The sequence below is a fragment of the Cannabis sativa genome, chromosome 1, assembly GCF_029168945.1.
Source record: "Cannabis sativa cultivar Pink pepper isolate KNU-18-1 chromosome 1, ASM2916894v1, whole genome shotgun sequence".
NCBI lineage: Eukaryota > Viridiplantae > Streptophyta > Magnoliopsida > Rosales > Cannabaceae > Cannabis > Cannabis sativa.
Genome location: NC_083601.1, coordinates 7147341 through 7165912, shown reverse-complemented (window position 1 = coordinate 7165912; position 18572 = coordinate 7147341). Strand labels below are relative to the sequence as shown.

The following is an 18572-nucleotide window of genomic DNA, read 5'->3' as shown; positions in this document are numbered from 1 at the left end:
GGTCGCACAGACCAATATTAGAATACAGTTTTAAATATACTATGGTCGCACATAGTCACACAGGGTCGCATAAACACATATTAGGATATACTTTGAAATATACTTGGTCGCACAGAGTCGCACAAGATCCATAATAAGTACTTTAATTAGCATAAATTTTACAAATAGATATAAATAAAAGTTTGCATATATCAAACACAAGAAACATTAAATATATAATTTGGAGAACTAAATAATAATAAATCACACATGAGTTGTGCTTCTACCATCTGATGGCACTTGTGGACATGTTTGTGAATTATGTCCTGACTGTCCACATGCTCCACAATTATATTGTTTCTTAAGAAATTCACCTTTGGAAGCTATGCGATTGGTTCTTGGTCTTCCTATAGTCTTGTTTTCAGGAGGTGCTATCACTTGTACTGCAAGAATATCTTCAGGAATGTCAGTCCATTGTGAGTTTGGAGGTACAGGATAAATAGTTTCAGCATATGCTAACAACCAATATTCTGATGTGTAGTACTGTGAACACATAGAATATATGAGTTCCCCAGTATTTTGAGGTTGTGCCTTTCCTGCTGATGCTGTTGCATGGATACATGGAAGTTTCGCAATATCAAAAACTTTGCACGTGCAACTCTTTGACCTTAAATTTACTATTGCATCGAGTTCTCCACACATCAAATTGTACTCATTCTCATTTAACTGGAGAGTTATCAATGAACCGGCTTCATCCCATCTCTTGCGTAATATTTCTTCCCTCTTTGGTGTTAATGGAGTCGTAACTACACATGCTTCCCGCCGACGTTCAAAAAACCATTGTCCCATCGTGCTAATGATAAAATCAATCATAGCAATAATTAGATACTCTTTGGCCTTTCGCATCATATTGTTCACTGACTCAACTATGTTAGTGGTCATGACTTCATATTGGTTACCAACAAAATGTGCTCTAGACCACTTTCTGAACTTGACATCATTCTCAAGATACTTAGCGACACGTGGATATGTTTTGCGAAGTTGATCGAAGTGTTTGTTAAACTCTTTGATACGGTACACTATTGCAGCTTTCTTATACAATTTAGTCCCAACAACACTTTTGAAACGGTGTTTTATATTTTGCTTTGCATGCCAATAACATGCCCCATGAGAAGCCATAACATAAACACGACGAACTGCATGTTCAATACTTTGATGTCTATCACAAACAAAACATAAGTCTGAGCTATCAGGTATCAAGTCCTTCAACTTCTCTAAGAACCATGTCCATGAAGTGTTATTCTCACTGTCAACCAAACCCCATGCAATGGGGGTAACTATGGTATTCACTATCTTGTGTAGTTGCTACTAATAACACACCTTTATGCTTAGTCTTGATCCAAGCTGCATCTATACCAATTACTTTTCTCATGTAAGTGAACTGTAACGCCCTAAACTGTTAGGCACGCTACCCAAAAACTCTCAATGAAACCCTAATCCCCTAAACTGGGATTACTAATCAAAATAGCACATAATTTAAACTTTTACGATAAACAGAATGAAATAAACTTGTAATATATTTAAACTTTTAAAATAGTTAGGATCCCAAAAATATTTACAAACTTATTACAGGTCTTTTCTTTCTAGCCGACCTATGCCGCAAAACGGAATTCAGAAGTTCAACACTGATAGACCCATAACTCGCTTGGTCTAAAATGGCATGAACATGTACATGCTTCGACCTGCTCCAGAAACTCATGGCCGATCAGCTAATGCCTTACCCTTTCCTGCACAGTAGAGCACCCGTGAGCCAAGCCCAGCAAGACAGTATAAACCATAACAATAATAATATGTCATCATACTATTTGATAGATTTACCATTCACATACGTCTGCATGACACAGACCTAATTATTATACCAACATGCCCATTTATGTCTACGTGGCGTAGACCTATGTGTTGCGCTCACACATCTATTTAAATCTACATGACGTAGACCCACGTGCTGCTCTCACACGTCTAAATACATTAAGGCCTTAGAAGTGGTTCATCTCGGTTATGAGTACAGAGTCCAACCTAATTATGCCTTGAGCGCATAATCCCTAAATCTCATTTCAATTAACATGGCATGACATTTATACACATATATCACTAGGGTAATAACCCTAGGCTATTAGACAGTTCCTATTAGGGTAATAACCCTAATCCCGGTTACTAAACATTCATGCATATCATTCTCAACATAAGCGCCACTGCGCATACTCTACGTGCTACTCACTGTCTTACCTGTTGTCCTACAATAGTAAAGATTCCAAATCCCCGGGTGCTCCCGACCAAGTGCCGGTAATCCTAGTCACAATATCGGGATTTAGACAAATAGGGTTAATCCCTAAATCTACTTCCACAAAAATATAAAATTGGCATCCAAATCACAGATAATCACATAGAGCTCGAAAAGAGCTTTCCAATGGTATAAATAACGTCTATAACGGAGTCCTGAGTCAAAAGTTATGGCAAAAACAAAAACTTAAAAAAAATTAACAATCTGCCATTATCATGGTCACGACCACTGGGTTTAAAAATAAGCCAAACTTACCCCCAAATCAACCCAAACATGCATATATCTCAAAATCATGAAATAGAGCTGCTAGCATATATCGATGGATCAAAAACACATATCCCATGCATCAAAATCCCATAACAAAAACCAAGAACATGCAACCTATCATCATTATCATCAAATTCATACTTTCAAACCTATAATTTAGCAACTAAAAGTAAGGTCAAGATCATAGAAAATTACCTCAAAATCACAACAAAGCAAGAACAAAGATTTTCTCCCAAAATTAGCTTCCAATCAAACCAAATTCCTCATAAATCAAGCTTTGAAAAACAAGAGGGTAAGAGAGGGAGAGGGAGAGGGTTCGGGTGAGAGAGTGAAACAACCAGAAAAATCCATCTATTTCCCTCAAAAATCTATTTAATTCAATGTAAACCAAATATGGTCAAATGACCATTTTTCCCCCTAGGGCTTAAATACACACATACACCCTCACAAGGGTAATTTAGCCATTTCATGCATAAATAATTCACAATTAATTTCAGATTATCACTCATCAAATAAAATACCAATTAAATCAATCCAATTTTAATTTTGGGCCCGAACTCGGTTCGGCCCGAAATTCCCGATTGTGACTATACCGCGCCAACCTGTCAAAACACACCTGAAAAGACAACATAGGCACACTATATAATAATATAGTTCTATTGAGCACGTAATTAAATTAATTCCATCATTTTACCCTTCTCGGGTCATAATTACCAAAATGCCCCTAGCTTACAAACGGGGTCTTAACATATTAAAATTCATATAATTTCACATATATTGAACTATATAATAATATAATTCCTGAATTATTCATAATTATCTAGTTAGGGTTTTGCTTATCCATTTCTTAATTCCGGCTATTACAATTACCCCTCCTTATAGAAATTTCGTCCCAAAATTTACCTGAACAACTCCGGATATTTCTGCTGCATATCCGTCTCGAGTTCCCAGGTTGCCTCTTCTAATTTACTGTTCCTCCACAGTACTTTCACCAGTTCCACTGTCTTGCTTCTCAAGACTTTTTCTCTTCTATCAAGTATCTGTACTGGTTGTTCCTCGTATGACAAGTCCGGCTGAAGTTCCAATGCTTCATAACTCAGAACACATTATGTACAGCTGCCAGCGCTGGGGGCATAGCCAACCTGTACGCTACTTGCCCTATCCTTTCAAAGATTTCAAAAGGTCCAATGAACCTCGGGCTAAGCTTTCCTTTCTTCCCAAAGCGTTTAATGCCTTTCATCGGAGATATTCGGAGAAATACCATGTCTCCGACCTGGAAATAAATTTCTCGATGCTTTGGATCAGCATAACTCTTCTGTCTACTCTGAGCTGCGAGCATTCACGCTCTAATCTTATCAACTGCCTCACTTATTTTCTGAACAGCTTCGGGACCCAAAAACTTTCTTTCACCCACTTCATCCTAATGAATAGGTGATCTACATTTTCTTCCATATAAAAGCTCATATGGGGCCATCTCGATTGTTGCCTGATAGCTATTATTATAAGAGAACTCGATCAAGGGAAGGTACTTTACCCATGATCCTTCAAAGTCAAGCACACATGCCCGTAGCATGTCTTCTAGAATCTGTATCGTCCTCTCGGATTGTCCATCCGTTTGAGGATGAAAAGCTGTGCTGAACTTTAACTGAGTACCCATAGCTCGATGCAGACTCTCCCAGAATCTCGATGTAAACTTCGGATCTCTATCCGACACAATGGACTTTGGGACACCATGAAGACGAACAGTTTCTTTGACATATAACTCAGCATACTGATCAATGGAGAAATTCGTTCGAATAGGTAAGAAGTGCACTGACTTTGTAAACCTGTCCACTATGACCCACACAGAGTCAAGCTGTCCCGTGGTTCTAGGCATACCTACCACAAAGTCCATAGCAATGTCTGTTGGAAATTATTTTACTAGGATCTTAGATCTACTCACAAGTATGTTGATTAACTCCCTAAATATGAACTTTATAAAACGATAAAATAAACACATATAAAGTTTAGGAAACCTTACATTGGGTGCAACAGAATAATATGACTCCTTCCGTTCAGATCTCTAACCCTTGTATCCTTTCTGTCGCAGAGTATTATCAAGATCTGAACCTGGATCTCTTTCTCTGATTCTTTAGTGCTGAACCTCCTTCTTGCTGAAAGTCATTCTTCACCATCTTCCTCACTATGATTGAGGTATCACTTGCTATGTGTGGGCACTACTCTAATCCCTAAGTGTTTCGAAATCTTAAGGAAGAAGAGAGAGAGGGAGTGGTCGGCCAAGGTAGAGAGAGAGAGGCTCAGGTTTTTCTGAATGAAAAGTGTGTAATTTTCCTGAAGCCTTCACTATCTATTTATAGCATTCCACTAGGGTTAGGTTTGAATTATTTGGCATTAAAATAATGAAAATATCAGAGGATAAATCCTATAAAAGTGACCGGCCATGGCAGTATGGATTTGGGCCTCACTTTTTGCAATTTTGCAGTTTTATCACTTTTGCATCTGATTTTCTCAAAAACGCCAATTTTCTAATTCAACCATTTAAATGGGAATTCTAACTATTTAATAACTATAAATAATTATCAAATAATATTGTCATTTATCATATTTATTAATTGAACCATACAAAGTATCATAATTAACAAATATGCCCCTAAAACTCTTTCTTTACAATTTCGCCCTAACTTAGTGAAAAATTCACAAATAGACATAGTCTAATATGAGAATTATAATTGATTAATCAAAACCAATTACATGAGTCTTACAAGTAATATTATCTCAACTAGTGGGGGGACCATGGGTCTATATAACCGAGCTTCCAAAAAGTAGATCAAGAATTTATTACTTAAATTCACTAACTTATTAATTCTTCGTTGAATCCATGCATAGAACTTAGAATTGCACTCTCAGTATATAGAATGCTCTATATGTTCCACCATGTAGATACATCATTAGTTATCCATAGTTATAATCCTAATTTGATCAATGATCCTCTATATGAATGATCTACACTGTAAAGGGATTAGATTACCGTTACACCCTACTATGTATTTTATCCTTAAAACACTTGACCCCGTATAAATGATATTTCAGCTTATGTGAAATGAGTACTCCACCATTTGTTTTTGTTTGGTCAAGCTCGAAGGAGATCATCCTTTGCTTACTATTCGCCAGATAGAAGCTATAGATTCCATGTTTATGTTAGCGCTCCCACTCAATTGCACTACCGTGTTCCCAAAATGTACGTATCACCCTGACCTAAAAGTAGGCTTAACTAACAAATCAAAGAACACGAATAGCCTCCTGAGATTGAGCCTAATCATAACAGGATAAAGATCATTTGATCTAGGATCAACTAGGCGATATTGACTTGAATAGATTTTACGGTAAGTTTAATAAATCTAAGTCAAAGTTCAATATCGGTCCCTTCCGATGCATACTCTATGCATCCAACCTGAGCTTTACTTTAACCAATGTTCTGGAAAGAACATAGCATTTCTCCAAATGCAAGTAAACTCTTGTTGTAGATTATCATATCAGTAAAACCCTGTGTCTGATAAATCTAGGAAACTTTATTCACATAGTCATGTTTACTTTCTAAAGTGTTGACAACACAATAAACAGGATCAAGTATGTGAAAAGGGTTTCAGATGAATTTATAAATCAAATAGACAAGCAATTGATAAAGTGAACCAAAACATACACAAATGAATGAAAAATACTTCTGTTTCTTTATTGATGTTGAATAAAATAGATTACATTGAAATGGAGTTTTATTTAGGGCATAAAACCCAACAAACTCCCACTTGCACTAATATAAAAGTAATCAGTACATATCAATTAATCCTAAATTCTGACGGTGCTTTTCAAATGCAGTCACGGCCAAGACTTTTGTGAATGGATCAGCTAGGTTGTCCTCTGTGTCCACTTTCTCAACTAGTACATCCCCTCTTGCCACGTATTCTCTGATAATGTGATACTTCCTTTCAAGGTGTTTGCTTCTCTTGTGGCTTCGAGGTTCCTTACTATTAGCTATCGCTCCATTATTATCACAAAGTAGGACCAGAGGCTTTTCCATTCCAGGGACGACACCGATGCTGGTGAAGAACTTTCTTAGCTAGACAAGTTATTTAGCAGCTTCGGCTGCAGCTATGTATTCAGCTTCTATAGTCGAGTCCGATATCGCGGTTTGTTTTGCACTTCTCCAAACCACTGCTCCACCCCCAAGAGTAAACACCATTCCAGATGTAGATTTCCTGTCTTCAAGACTTGCCTGGAAATCTGAATCAGTGTAGCCTATGGGCTTTAAAGCACCACCCTTGTAGACTAACACAAGATTCCTTGTACTCTTTAAGTATTTCAGAATATTCTTAACTGCGTTCCAATGTTCTTGTCCTGGATTAGACTGATACCTGCTCACGATTCCCACTGCATAGCAGATGTCAGGTCTAGTGCATAACATTGCATACATTAGACTTCCAACTGCAGAAGCATAGGGAATTTTCACCATGTCCTCTATCTCTTGAGGATCAGTCGGAGACTGTTCCTTAGATAGACGAATACCATATCTAGAAGGCATGTTTGCCCCATTGGTGTTGTTCATGGAGAATTTCTCTAAAACTTTGTCAATGTAAGTTGTTTGAGAGAGAGCAAGAGATTTGTTCTTCCGGTTTCTGATAATCTGAATACCAAGAACATAGGCTGCTTCACCCAAATCTTTCATATCGAATTGAGTGTTGAGTCATTCCTTGATTTGAGTCATTTTCTTGATATTGTTTCCAATAATCAAAATGTCATTAACATAAAGGACCAGGAATACTACTACTTGGTCTTCCTTGAGTTGGTAAACATAAGGTTCATCTTCATTCTGAAGAAAGCCGTAGGTCTTGATGATTTCATCAAACCTTTTGTTCCATGAGCGAGAAGCTTGCTTAAGTCCATAAATAGACCTATTTAATTTGCAAACTTTCTTTTCTTACCCTGGAAGAACATAGCCTTCTGGTTGCTCCATATAGATGGTTTCTTCAAGTACCCCATTAAGGAAGGCAGTCTTGACATCCATTTGCCAGATTTCATAATCGAAAGCAGCAGCTATGGAGAGAAGAATTCGGATGGATTTGAGCATGGCAACAGGACTAAAAGTTTCCTCATAGTCCACGCCTTCTCTTTGGGTATAACCCTTGGCTACAAGTCTAGCTTGAAAAGTTTCGACTTCGCCTCCAGCTCCTCTTTTCTTCTTGTAAACCCACTTGCATCCTATCGGATGATAGTCGTCAGGTGCGTCTACATATTCCCAGACTTGGTTCTTTTTCATGGAATCCATTTCTAAATCCATGCCGGCCGACCATCGTTTCCGTTGCGGACTAGCCATTGCCTAATTATAGGTTAATGGATCGTCTTCAATACCGTCACCAACGACCATATTGATTTCACCATTCAAGCCATAACGAGCTGGATTTGTTGAAACCCTCCCACTACAACGAGGAGCGGTGATCTTCTGAACAGAAACTTTAGTAGTAGATTTCTCAGTTGGTTCGACTGAGGGAGTGGGATTGTCCTCTTCACGAGTGGAGGAGGACTGAACATTGGAAAGACTTATATCTGAAAGCGATTCCTCTAGAACAACTTTACTTTTCTGTTTGTTGTCTTTAATATAGTTCTCTTCAAGAAAAGTAGCATTTGTAGAAACAAACACTTTGTTATCCTTGTGACTATAAAATAGTCCACCCCTAGTTTCTTTAGAATTTCCGACAAACATGCATACTTCGGTACGTGATTCAAGTTTGCCTTCTTTCTTTCTTAAGACATGAGCAGGGCACCCCCAAATTCTGTAGTGGCGTAAACTAGGTGTACGACCATTCTAAAGTTCGACGGGTGTCTTGGGGACTGCTTTAGATGGAACAACATTCAAAATGTCATTTGCCATCTGTATAGCATATCCCCAGAAGGACGTAGACAGAGTTGAATAACTCAGCATAGACCTAACCATTTCCAAAAGAGTGCGATTTCTTCTTTCTGCAACTCCATTTTGTTGTGGAGTGCCTGGGGCAGTGTATTGGGATTCAATTCCAAGATCAATTAAATGATCTTTGAACTGCATATCCATATATTCTCCACCCCTATCAGTTCGCAAGATCTTTTATGATTTACCTAATTGGTTTTGAGCCAAAGCATGAAACTCCTGAAACTTTTCAAACGTTTCAGATTTCTTTTGCATTAGGTAAAGAAAACTATATCTAGAGTAGTCGTCAATGAAAGTGACAAAATACTCATAACCACCTCGAGCTTTTACATTCAAAGGTCCGCAGACATCGGAATGCACTAACCCTAGGGGGATTTTGGCACGTTCTCCCTTTGCAGAGAAAGAACGTTTAGTCATTTTTCCTTCTAGGCAGGACTCGCATACTGGCAGTTCACCTAAGATGACATTTTTCAATGGACCGCCTTTGGTTAGCCTATTGAGTCTATCAAAGCCTATATGACCTAAACGTAAATGCCATAGATAAGTTTGATCATCATTATCAATCTCTTTTCTTTTGAGGTTTCTAGGTTTAGCTCCATTGAAAAGTTCACTGTTTAGTGAGATTTGTGTATTCGGTCTTAAAACATAAAGCCCTTGTTCCATGGTAGCAACATATATTTGAAATCCATTACGAGAAATTGAACAATTTGTACTCAAAAAATTCAATATATAAGATTGTGTTTGCAAACATGAGACACTAATCAAGTTTCTACTAAAGTTTGGAATAAATAAAACATTTTCTAAAATTAAAAATCTTTGTTGAAACTTGATGCGGGCTTTTCCTCTAGCTTTGACCGACACTAACTCGCCATTGCCAACTTTAAGCTTTAACTCTCCTGGAAGCAGATTTTCCCAAGTTTCAAGCAGCTGCAGTGAAGAACATACATGGTTAGTAGACCCAGAATCAACAATCCAAACGGATTTGTCGTTCTCTAAAACACATGATTCAAAGACAAAAGCATTACCTTCGTTTGAATTGTTTAGAAGCCTGGGACATCGTTCTTCTTGATGTCCCTTTTCATTACAATTCGAACATAGAAGATTATGTCTGATAATTGTACTTGAAGAAGCAGCTTTGCTAGAGCCTTCATGCTTAATCCTTTTCCTCTGATTATGAATTGCAAACCCAGGGGGACCCATTGCAATCAGATTCCGTTCATGGGCTCGTAATTCTGCTTCGAGCTTGTCCATGTCGGAGGAGTTGAAATTGTTGATCATGTAAGAAATAACAAATTCATTATACTCCGGAGGAAGACTATTAAGAATGAGTTGGACCCATTGTTCTCTTGATAAATCAATTCCTAGTAGATTTGCCTTTTGGAACTTCAGATTCATCATCAACAGGTGCGAGTTTATGCAACTACCAGGATGCATTTTCACACTATAGAGTTCTTTTGCTAAGATATTAACTAGGAGAGGATCGGGGTGAGGGTTATTCATAATGGCACTACAACACATCAATAAAACAGAAGTAAGGTTTTGGTTCATAAATTCATACACATGTTCAGAAAATAACAAATAATCACATATGTTATAAAAATACTAAATCTAACATAGTTTATTTTCCAAGGTTTTTCAACAAACTGATACAGTGTCCCGTTTAGGCGAGAGTCAAAGCATCATCCATTGAATAGAGTTGTCAACTCATCTAAAATGATAATCATTCTAGCAACCTTTATTCGATCAAGATTGGAATTCAGCGTTGTCCCGTTTAGGCGAGAGTCAAGGCAATTCTATCTTATGAGCTTCCACCATTGTTTCATAATTTGCAAGTCAAATATGGTCGCCACCATTAGGGTGATCCATACCATATAAAACACTTACAAACTACTTATCTTTCGAGATTAAACGGTGCGAAATTGCTAATGAACGTTCCTCCATTAGGGAGGATTACTCACTAAAACAAACGCGATGTAAAACCAACAATGGAGATCGAATGTCTCTTGATTAAAAGCTCATTATTTTAAAATATGTATTTTGTATAATTATTTATTCCATATTATAATAATGAAAAATTACAAATTAAAGTTAGTTTAAATAAAAAAATCAACTTTAATGAATTTTCAATTATTATTTAAATTCGAAAAATAAATTCGAATAAATATTGAACAAATTTGAAAATATCTTGTTTAAGTTGTTTTAGAAGAAAAAAAAAATCAACTTAAATATTTTTCAAATTATACTTAATTAAATTAAAATTAAGTTGTAACCATTTAATTTGAAAATATTCCATTTTAAGTTAATATTTGAAAAAATATCAACTTAAAAAATATCTAAAGAATCTTAATAACCAATACCTAAAATTCCTCAACTTAATTTGAAATTTTAAATCCAAAAGATATTCAGATTTAAGCTGGTTAGTTATAGATAACTAAATATTAACTTAAATAGGAATATTTAATGAAAAATTTAAATTAAGCTTCAGAAAGAATCTAGATGGTTATAATTCTATATTTAATTAAATACAAGAAAATACATATAGTTTAGCTTAGAATATAAAATTCTTTAAACTATGGTTTTCTTAAATTAATTTCAAAATAAATAAAATTAATTATGTTGCTAATCAATTTTATTAGGTTAAACTAATTTAATTAACCTAGTACAGCTATTCAAATCAGGCAAATGGGCCTTCACAATTGGGGTGGTTCATGTGAGGGGGTGCTGGGTTCAGTATGTCGTACCCACTTCTATGGCTCCCAACTCTCACACAAGACCCAAAAGAGAGGAATTTAACCTTAAAATGAACAACTGTTATTAATTGAATAGGCCCAAAAACTAAAAGGGCCTAAATAAAATCTATCAAGAACTATGATATTTTATTTAGCAACAACAACCTATATGCATCTATAATGAAATTAAGCACATAGGCTCACACAGGCACACAATTTGGATGGATCCTATCATGTTGCTAGGTCATACACAGATGAAAGAAGATTGTAAATATACCTATTACAAATTATTTACTTGACCAAGGGAGCCATGAGTTAAAATCAGATCATTGGATCTGTCAACAAGTTAACCATGGCTATTTGCAATCAAGCAATAATAGGTTTTAAAAATTTACAAACAAGCTAAAACACATACTCCTGCAACAAGGTTAGCTGGATAGTTGGATGTAGGATTTATTTAATTTTAAATAAATAATTTCAAAAAATTAATTAAAAAAATTTATTTTTGAAAATAATAAAATAAAATAAAATTTAAAAATTTTCGAAATATAAAAAAAAAAAAATTAAAATTAAACCTACAATTTTGAAAAATTAGGTTTCAACCAACCTAAATAACATTTCAAAATTTGCTAACTACTTTTAAAAATTTAATGTTATTTTATAAATAAAAATTAAATAAAAAATTAAAAAATATAAATAAATATCTTTTTCATATTTTAAATGTAATTTAAATAAATAAAATAACAAAATTTAAAAGTTAGCAAAATATCTTACATCTATTTAAAATTACATGATTATAGTTATCTTATTTTAAATTTAAATAAGGTCAAATTATTTTTAAAAAAATTTAATTTAAAAAATTTAATATCTGACCTTAAATTTAAAAATAAGATAAGATATAATCAAATTTAAAAATAAGATAGATAATTAAGCAAAAAAGATAGATATTTACTATTTTTCAAATTCAAATTACACTAATATCATGAATTAAATTTAAAAAATATTAATTAATTTAATTATGATAATTAGAATTGAATTAGGAATAGTAAATGTATAAATACAGAACTACACAAAAAATCAAAACTTAAATCCATGAAATAGCATGAAAAATCGAAGAAAAACGAAAAAATTGCGAGCTGTACGGACGGTATGCTGTGCATACCCGCCCGCGCGCGCAATAGGGGTGCTGGGCCGAGAAACCTCGACGCAAGGGGGATTTGCATGAAATCTGCGCGCGTAAGCCCTGTTGCACAATCCCAAAATTTTTTCGAAACTTCAAAAAATCATAACTAATTCAAATTAAATCGAAATTGAGTTCTGTAAAAAAATAACTTGCTTAATTTTTTCCATACTATCCAATAAAAATAATTCCAGAAACAGAGATTCAATTATTTTTCACGAAAATTCACAAACATCAATCATCATATAACACTCAATACAACATGATACCATCCAAAACATCAAACAATCGTTTTAAAGTCCAAATTTCTTGCAAGCAAATCAATTATCATGACTCTGATACCAGTTGTTGGAAATTATTTTACCAGGATCTTAGATCTACTCACAAGTATGTTGATTAACACCCTAAATATGAACTTCCTAAAACGATGAAATAAACACATATAAAGTTTAGGAAACCTTACATTGGGTGCAGCAGAATAATATGACTACTTCCATTCAGATCTCTAACCCTTGTATCCTTTCTGTCGCAGAGTATTATCAAGATCTGAACCTGGATCTCTTTCTCTGATTCTTTAGTGCTGAAACTCCTTCTTGCTGAAAGTCTTTCTTCACGATCTTCCTCACTATGATTGAGGTGTTGCTTTGTGTGGGCACTAATCTAATCACTAAGTGTTTCGAAATCTTAAGGAAGAAGAGAGAGAGGGAGTGGTCGGCCAAGGTAGAGAGAGAGAGGCTCAGGTTTTTACAGAATGAAAAGTGTGTAATTTTCCTGAAGCATTCACTATCTATTTATAGCATTCCACTAGGGTTAGGTTTGAATTATTTGGCATTAAAATAATGAAAATATCAGAGGATAAATCCTATAAAATTGGTCGGCCAAGGCAGTATGAATTTGGGCCTCACTTTTTGCAATTTTGCAGTTTTATCACTTTTGCATCTGATTTTCTCAAAAACGCCAATTTTCTAATTCAACCATTTAAATACCAATTCTAACTATTTAATAACTATAAATAATTATTAAATAATATTGTCATTTATCATATTTATTAATTGAACCATACGAAGTATCATAATTAACAAATAAGCCCCTAAAACTCTTTCTTTACAATTTCGCCCTTACTTAGTGAAAAATTCACAACTAGACATAGTCTAATTTGAGAATTATAATTGATTAATCAAAACCAATTACATGAGTCTTACAAGCAATATTATCTCAACTAGTGGGGGGACCATGAGTCTATATAACCGAACTTCCAATAAGTAGATCAAGAATTTATTACTTAAATTCAGTAACTTATTAATTCTTCGTTGAATCTACGCATAGAACTTAGAATTGCACTCTCAGTATATAGAATGCTCTATATGTTCCACCATATAGACACATCATTAGTTATCCATTGTTATAATCCTAATTTGATCAATGATCCTCTATATGAATGATCTACACTGTAAAGGGATTAGATTACAGTTACACCCTACTATGTATTTTATCCTTAAAACACTTGACCCTGTATAAATGATATTTCAGCTTATGTAAAATGAGTACTCCACCATTTATTTTCGTTTGGTCAAGCTCAAAGGAGATCATCCTTTGCTTACTATTCGCCAGATAGAAGCTATAGATTCCATGTTTATGTTAGCGCTCCCACTCAATTGCACTACCGTGTTCCCAAAATGTATGTATCACCCTGACCTAAAAGTAGGCTTAACTAACAAATCAAAGAACACAAATAGCCTCCTGAGATTGAGCCTAATCATAACAGGATAAAGATCATTTGATCTAGGATCAACTAGGCGATATTGACTTGAATAGATTTTACGGTAAGTTTAATAAATCTAAGTTAAAGTTCAATATCGGTCCCTTCCAATGCATACTCCATGCATCCAACTTGTTGTAGATTATCATATCAGTAAAACCATGTGTCTGATAAATCTAGGAAACTTTATTCACATAGTCATGTTTACTTTCCAAAGTGTTGACAACACAATAAACAGGATCAAGTATGTGAAAAGGGTTTCAGATGAATTTATAAATCAAATAGACAAGCAATTGATAAAGTGAACCAAAACATACACAAATGAATGAAAAATACTTCTGTTTCTTTATTGATGTTGAATAAAATAGATCACATTGAAATGGAGTTTTATTTAGGGCATAAAACCCAACAATGTCCTCCCATTTCCACTCTGGTATGTTCAGTGGCTGCAGCAACCCTGCAGGTCACTGGTGCTTAGCTTTCACTTGCTGACACGTAAGAGACTTTGCAACATATTCAGCGATGTCGTTCTTGATACCTGGCCACCAAAACATGGCTTTCAGATCTTGATACATTTTTGTCGACCCTGGATGAACTGAATAAGGAGTCGTGTGAGACTCATCCATGATCTCTTTCTTGATACTCTCATCCATGGGCACACAAACACGATTTCCAAATCTTAACATTCCCGTTTCATCCACTGAGAAATCACTAGCCTTCCCAGCCGAAACCCTAGCTCGGGTTTTCACTAATTCTGGATCTTGCATTTGTACTTCTTTGATTCGCTCTAAAAGAGTGGATTGCAGGGTAATATTAGCTAACTGCCCCACAACCAACTCAATCTTAGCTCAGGTCATCTCATTTGCTAGCTGTTGGGAGATTTGTTTCACATTGCTCAACTGACTCTGACCCTTCCTGCTCAAAGCATCAGCAACTACGTTGGCTTTACCAGGGTGATAAAGGATCTCACAGTCATAATCCTTCACCAACTCTAGCCAACGTCTCTGTCTCATATTCAAGTCCTTTTGGGTAAAGAAGTATTTCAGACTTTTATGATCAGTGTAAATCTCACATTTCTCGCCATAAAGGTAATGCCGCCAAATCTTTAGCACAAATACCACTGCTGCGAGTTCTAGATCGTGAGTAGGGTATCTCTGCTCGTACTCCTTTAACTGCCAAGAAGCATAAGCTATTACCCTCCCAGCCTGCATAAGCACACAGCCGAGACCCTGTCTCGAGGCATCACAATATACCACAAATTTTTCCTTATCTAAAGGAAGAGTTAGTACAGGAGCGATAATCAAGCGTTGCTTTAACTCCAGGAAACTGCTCTCACACCGATTAGTCCAAACAAACTTCTGGTTCTTTCGGGTCAGCTCCGTTAAGGGTACAGCAATCTTTGAGAAACCCTCAACGACCCGACGATAATACCCAGCTAAACCCAGAAAACTTCTAACTTCAGTAGCTGATTTTGGTGTTGGCCAATCCCGAACAGCTTCAATTTTGGCTGGATCCACCATGATCCCATCTTTATCTACTATGTGCCCCAGGAATGAGACACGAGATAACCAGAACTCACACTTCTTGAATTTAGCATAGAGCTTATGATCCCGTAACCGTTGCAAAACCACTCTGAGATGCAACTCATGCTCTTCTTCAGACTCGGAGTAGACCAAAATGTCATCAATAAACACGATCACACACCTATCCAGGTAGTCCTTGAACACCCGATTCATTAAATCCAGGAATGCTGCCGGGGCATTGGTGAGTCCAAAAGACATTACAAGGAATTCATAGTGTCCATACCGAGTACGGAACGCAGTTTTCGGGATATCTTCCTCTCGAACTCTCAGCTGATGATAGCCTGAGCGAAGATCGATCTTGGAAAAGACCGTCTTCCCCTTCAGTTGATCAAACAGATCATCAATTCGAGGCAAAGGATACTTATTCTTAATAGTAAGCTTGTTCAACTCCTGATAATCGATACACATTCGCAGGGTTCCGTCTTTCTTCTTTACAAACAACACCGGAGCACCCCAAGGTGAGTAGCTCGGTCTGATGAATTCCAGATTCAATAACTCTTGCAATTGTATCTTCAATTCCTTCAACTCAGCTGGAGCCATTCGGTACGGTGCCTTAGATACTGGATCCACTCCCGGAGCCAATTCAATAACAAATTCAATTTCCCAGACAGGTGGCAATCCCGACAAATCTTTTGGAAAGACATCAAGGAACTCGCATACCAATCTCGTATCCTCAGGCCCTGATGTCACAGGTTGGCTGGTGTCCACTGCAGTGACTATGAACCCTAGACAACCTCTGCTCATCAAGTCCTTAGCTTTCAATAGTGATATTCTCTGTATGCGTGCCCCTTAAACTTTACCCACGAACACCGCTGGGTTAGCACTGTCGGGCTCAAACACCACCATCTTCCGTTTGCAATCAATCATCGCTCCATACTTAGACAAAAAATCCATTCCCAGGATTATGTCAAAATCAGATAATTGCAACTCAATTAGATTGGCGGTCAACTCACAACCGTCAATCCAAAAAGATAAGGACCGAATCGACCTTGTGGACACTATCAGGTCTCTCGAGGGTAACAGGGTTCCAAACCCCGAAGCATAAATATCACATGGCTTATGTAAACTTTCTATCACTCTACTCGATACATATGAATGAGTAACTCCCGAATCAAATAACACAATATATGCACAACCATTCATAGACAATTGACCTGTCACAACTGACGGACTAGCATCAGCGTCTGCCTGAGTTATAGTAAAAAGTCGCCCTGAGTTCTGAGCAACATTCTTCTTAGGCTCTTCTCTCTTTGCTTGGGGACAATCTCTGATAAAGTGGCCCACCATGCCACATTGGAAACATGCCTTGGCTTGGCACTCAACAGGATGATGCTTCTTGCATTTAGAACACTCGGGATATTATCAGAATGAGGACCCGCGACCCTGACGGCCACCTATGTTTCCCCGAAACTTTCTATTCCCCCCTGAAGCTCCGGAAGCCTCAGCCTTCCGTTTGTGCTCAGGGTTGCCACTATCGGTCCCCTTACTAACATTACCACAAGTAGGAGGGTTTGATGCCATGGCGGCATCCTTTGCAGCCTGCTCCTTCATTACTTGCTACTCGGCCTCCTCAGCAATTAAGGCCAAGTCTACCACTCTCTTATCCAGAGTGTCATGTGATGTGGTAATCTTTAAGTCCCACCTGATCGTAGCATTCAGTCCTCGAACATACTTCTATTTTCTGGTGAAATCGGTAGGCACCAGGTCACCAGCAAATTTTGACAACCGATCAAACTCCAGAGTATACTCGGCCACTGACATCTTTCCCTGAGTCAACTTCACAAAATCTTCTTGGTGTGAAGTCCTTACAGCCACATTATAGAACTTTTCCTCAAAAAGTTTCTTGAACTCTTCCCATGTCATCACACTGACATCTCGAGTCTGATTAACTATATCCCACCAGACGCGGGCATGATCTTGAAACATAAAGGCCGCACAATTCACCCTTTCAGTTCCCGTCACCCCCATATTATCAAGGATGCGGATTACAGTGCTCATCCATTGATCGACCTTAATAATATCTATACCTCCTAGAAAAGCCGGAGGTTGCAGCTTCACAAACTACTCGAACACAGAGTCTCGATGCGGCATAATATACCCTTGGTTACCCACCATTGGCACAGGAGCTGGTGGTAACTCTTGATTAACGGGGGCAGCCTGTTGCCTTAAACGTTGCAACTCTTCTTCTTGACGAAGTATGACACTTCACATTTCATGAAACATCTGCTGCCAGTCAGCATGAGGATTAGCATTAACAGCCCCCGCATTATCCCCTGGATTTTGCGGAGGTGGAGGCGGTGCTGGTGAATCGGTTCGGGTAACCCCGGGCTCTACTTGCTCGCCCTGTGGTCTGGATGATTGCGGAGGGTCCATTACTAGTACCCCTGTTATCAACAACCTCAGGGAGTTAAGCACCAATACCACACTTACGCACTTATTGTTGGGTTTTATGCCCTAAATAAAACTCATTTCAATATAATCAGATTTACTTATTAATATAGATCAGAAATAACATTTAATGTTGCATGGTTCACATGATTTATTTCATGATTATATGTACATAATGTATAGATTCATCTGAAACCCTTTTCACATACTTGATCCTGTTTATTGTGCCGTCAACACATTGGAAAGTAAACATGACTATGTGAATAAAGTTTCCTAGATTTATCAGACACAGGGTTTTACTGATATGATAATCTACAACAGAGTTTACTTGCATTTGGAGAAGTGCTATGTTCTTTCCAGAGCATTGGTTAAAGTAAAGCTCAGGTT

General features: G+C 36.9%; 1 protein-coding gene across 1 annotated transcript; it reads right to left on the bottom strand.

The window, feature by feature from the left end:
- Nucleotides 1-243: 243 nt before the first annotated feature.
- Nucleotides 244-17348, bottom strand: LOC133034372 (uncharacterized). Its single transcript, XM_061109457.1, has 3 exons — nucleotides 17173-17348; nucleotides 16966-17064; nucleotides 244-1285 (listed from the first exon to the last, which is right to left on the bottom strand). Exons 1-3 carry the CDS (start codon nucleotides 17346-17348, stop codon nucleotides 244-246), a joined length of 1317 nt encoding a protein of 438 aa, XP_060965440.1.
- Between the last annotated feature and the right edge of the window lie 1224 nt (nucleotides 17349-18572).

What these genes read in the sequence shown, in the direction of transcription:
- LOC133034372 (XM_061109457.1), bottom strand. Translation starts at nt 17,348, where the DNA reads ATGAAGGAGCAGGCTGCAAAGGATGCCGCCATGGCATCAAACCCTCCT. An exon ending in GGTGGCCGTCAGGGTCGCGG is followed by an intron (nt 17,065 to 17,172) that starts GTCCTCATTCTG and finishes CCACTTTATCAG; the next exon opens with AGATTGTCCCCAAGCAAAGA. An exon ending in GCAGACGCTGATGCTAGTCC is followed by an intron (nt 1,286 to 16,965) that starts GTCAGTTGTGAC and finishes TTTGGTTGACAG; the next exon opens with TGAGAATAACACTTCATGGA.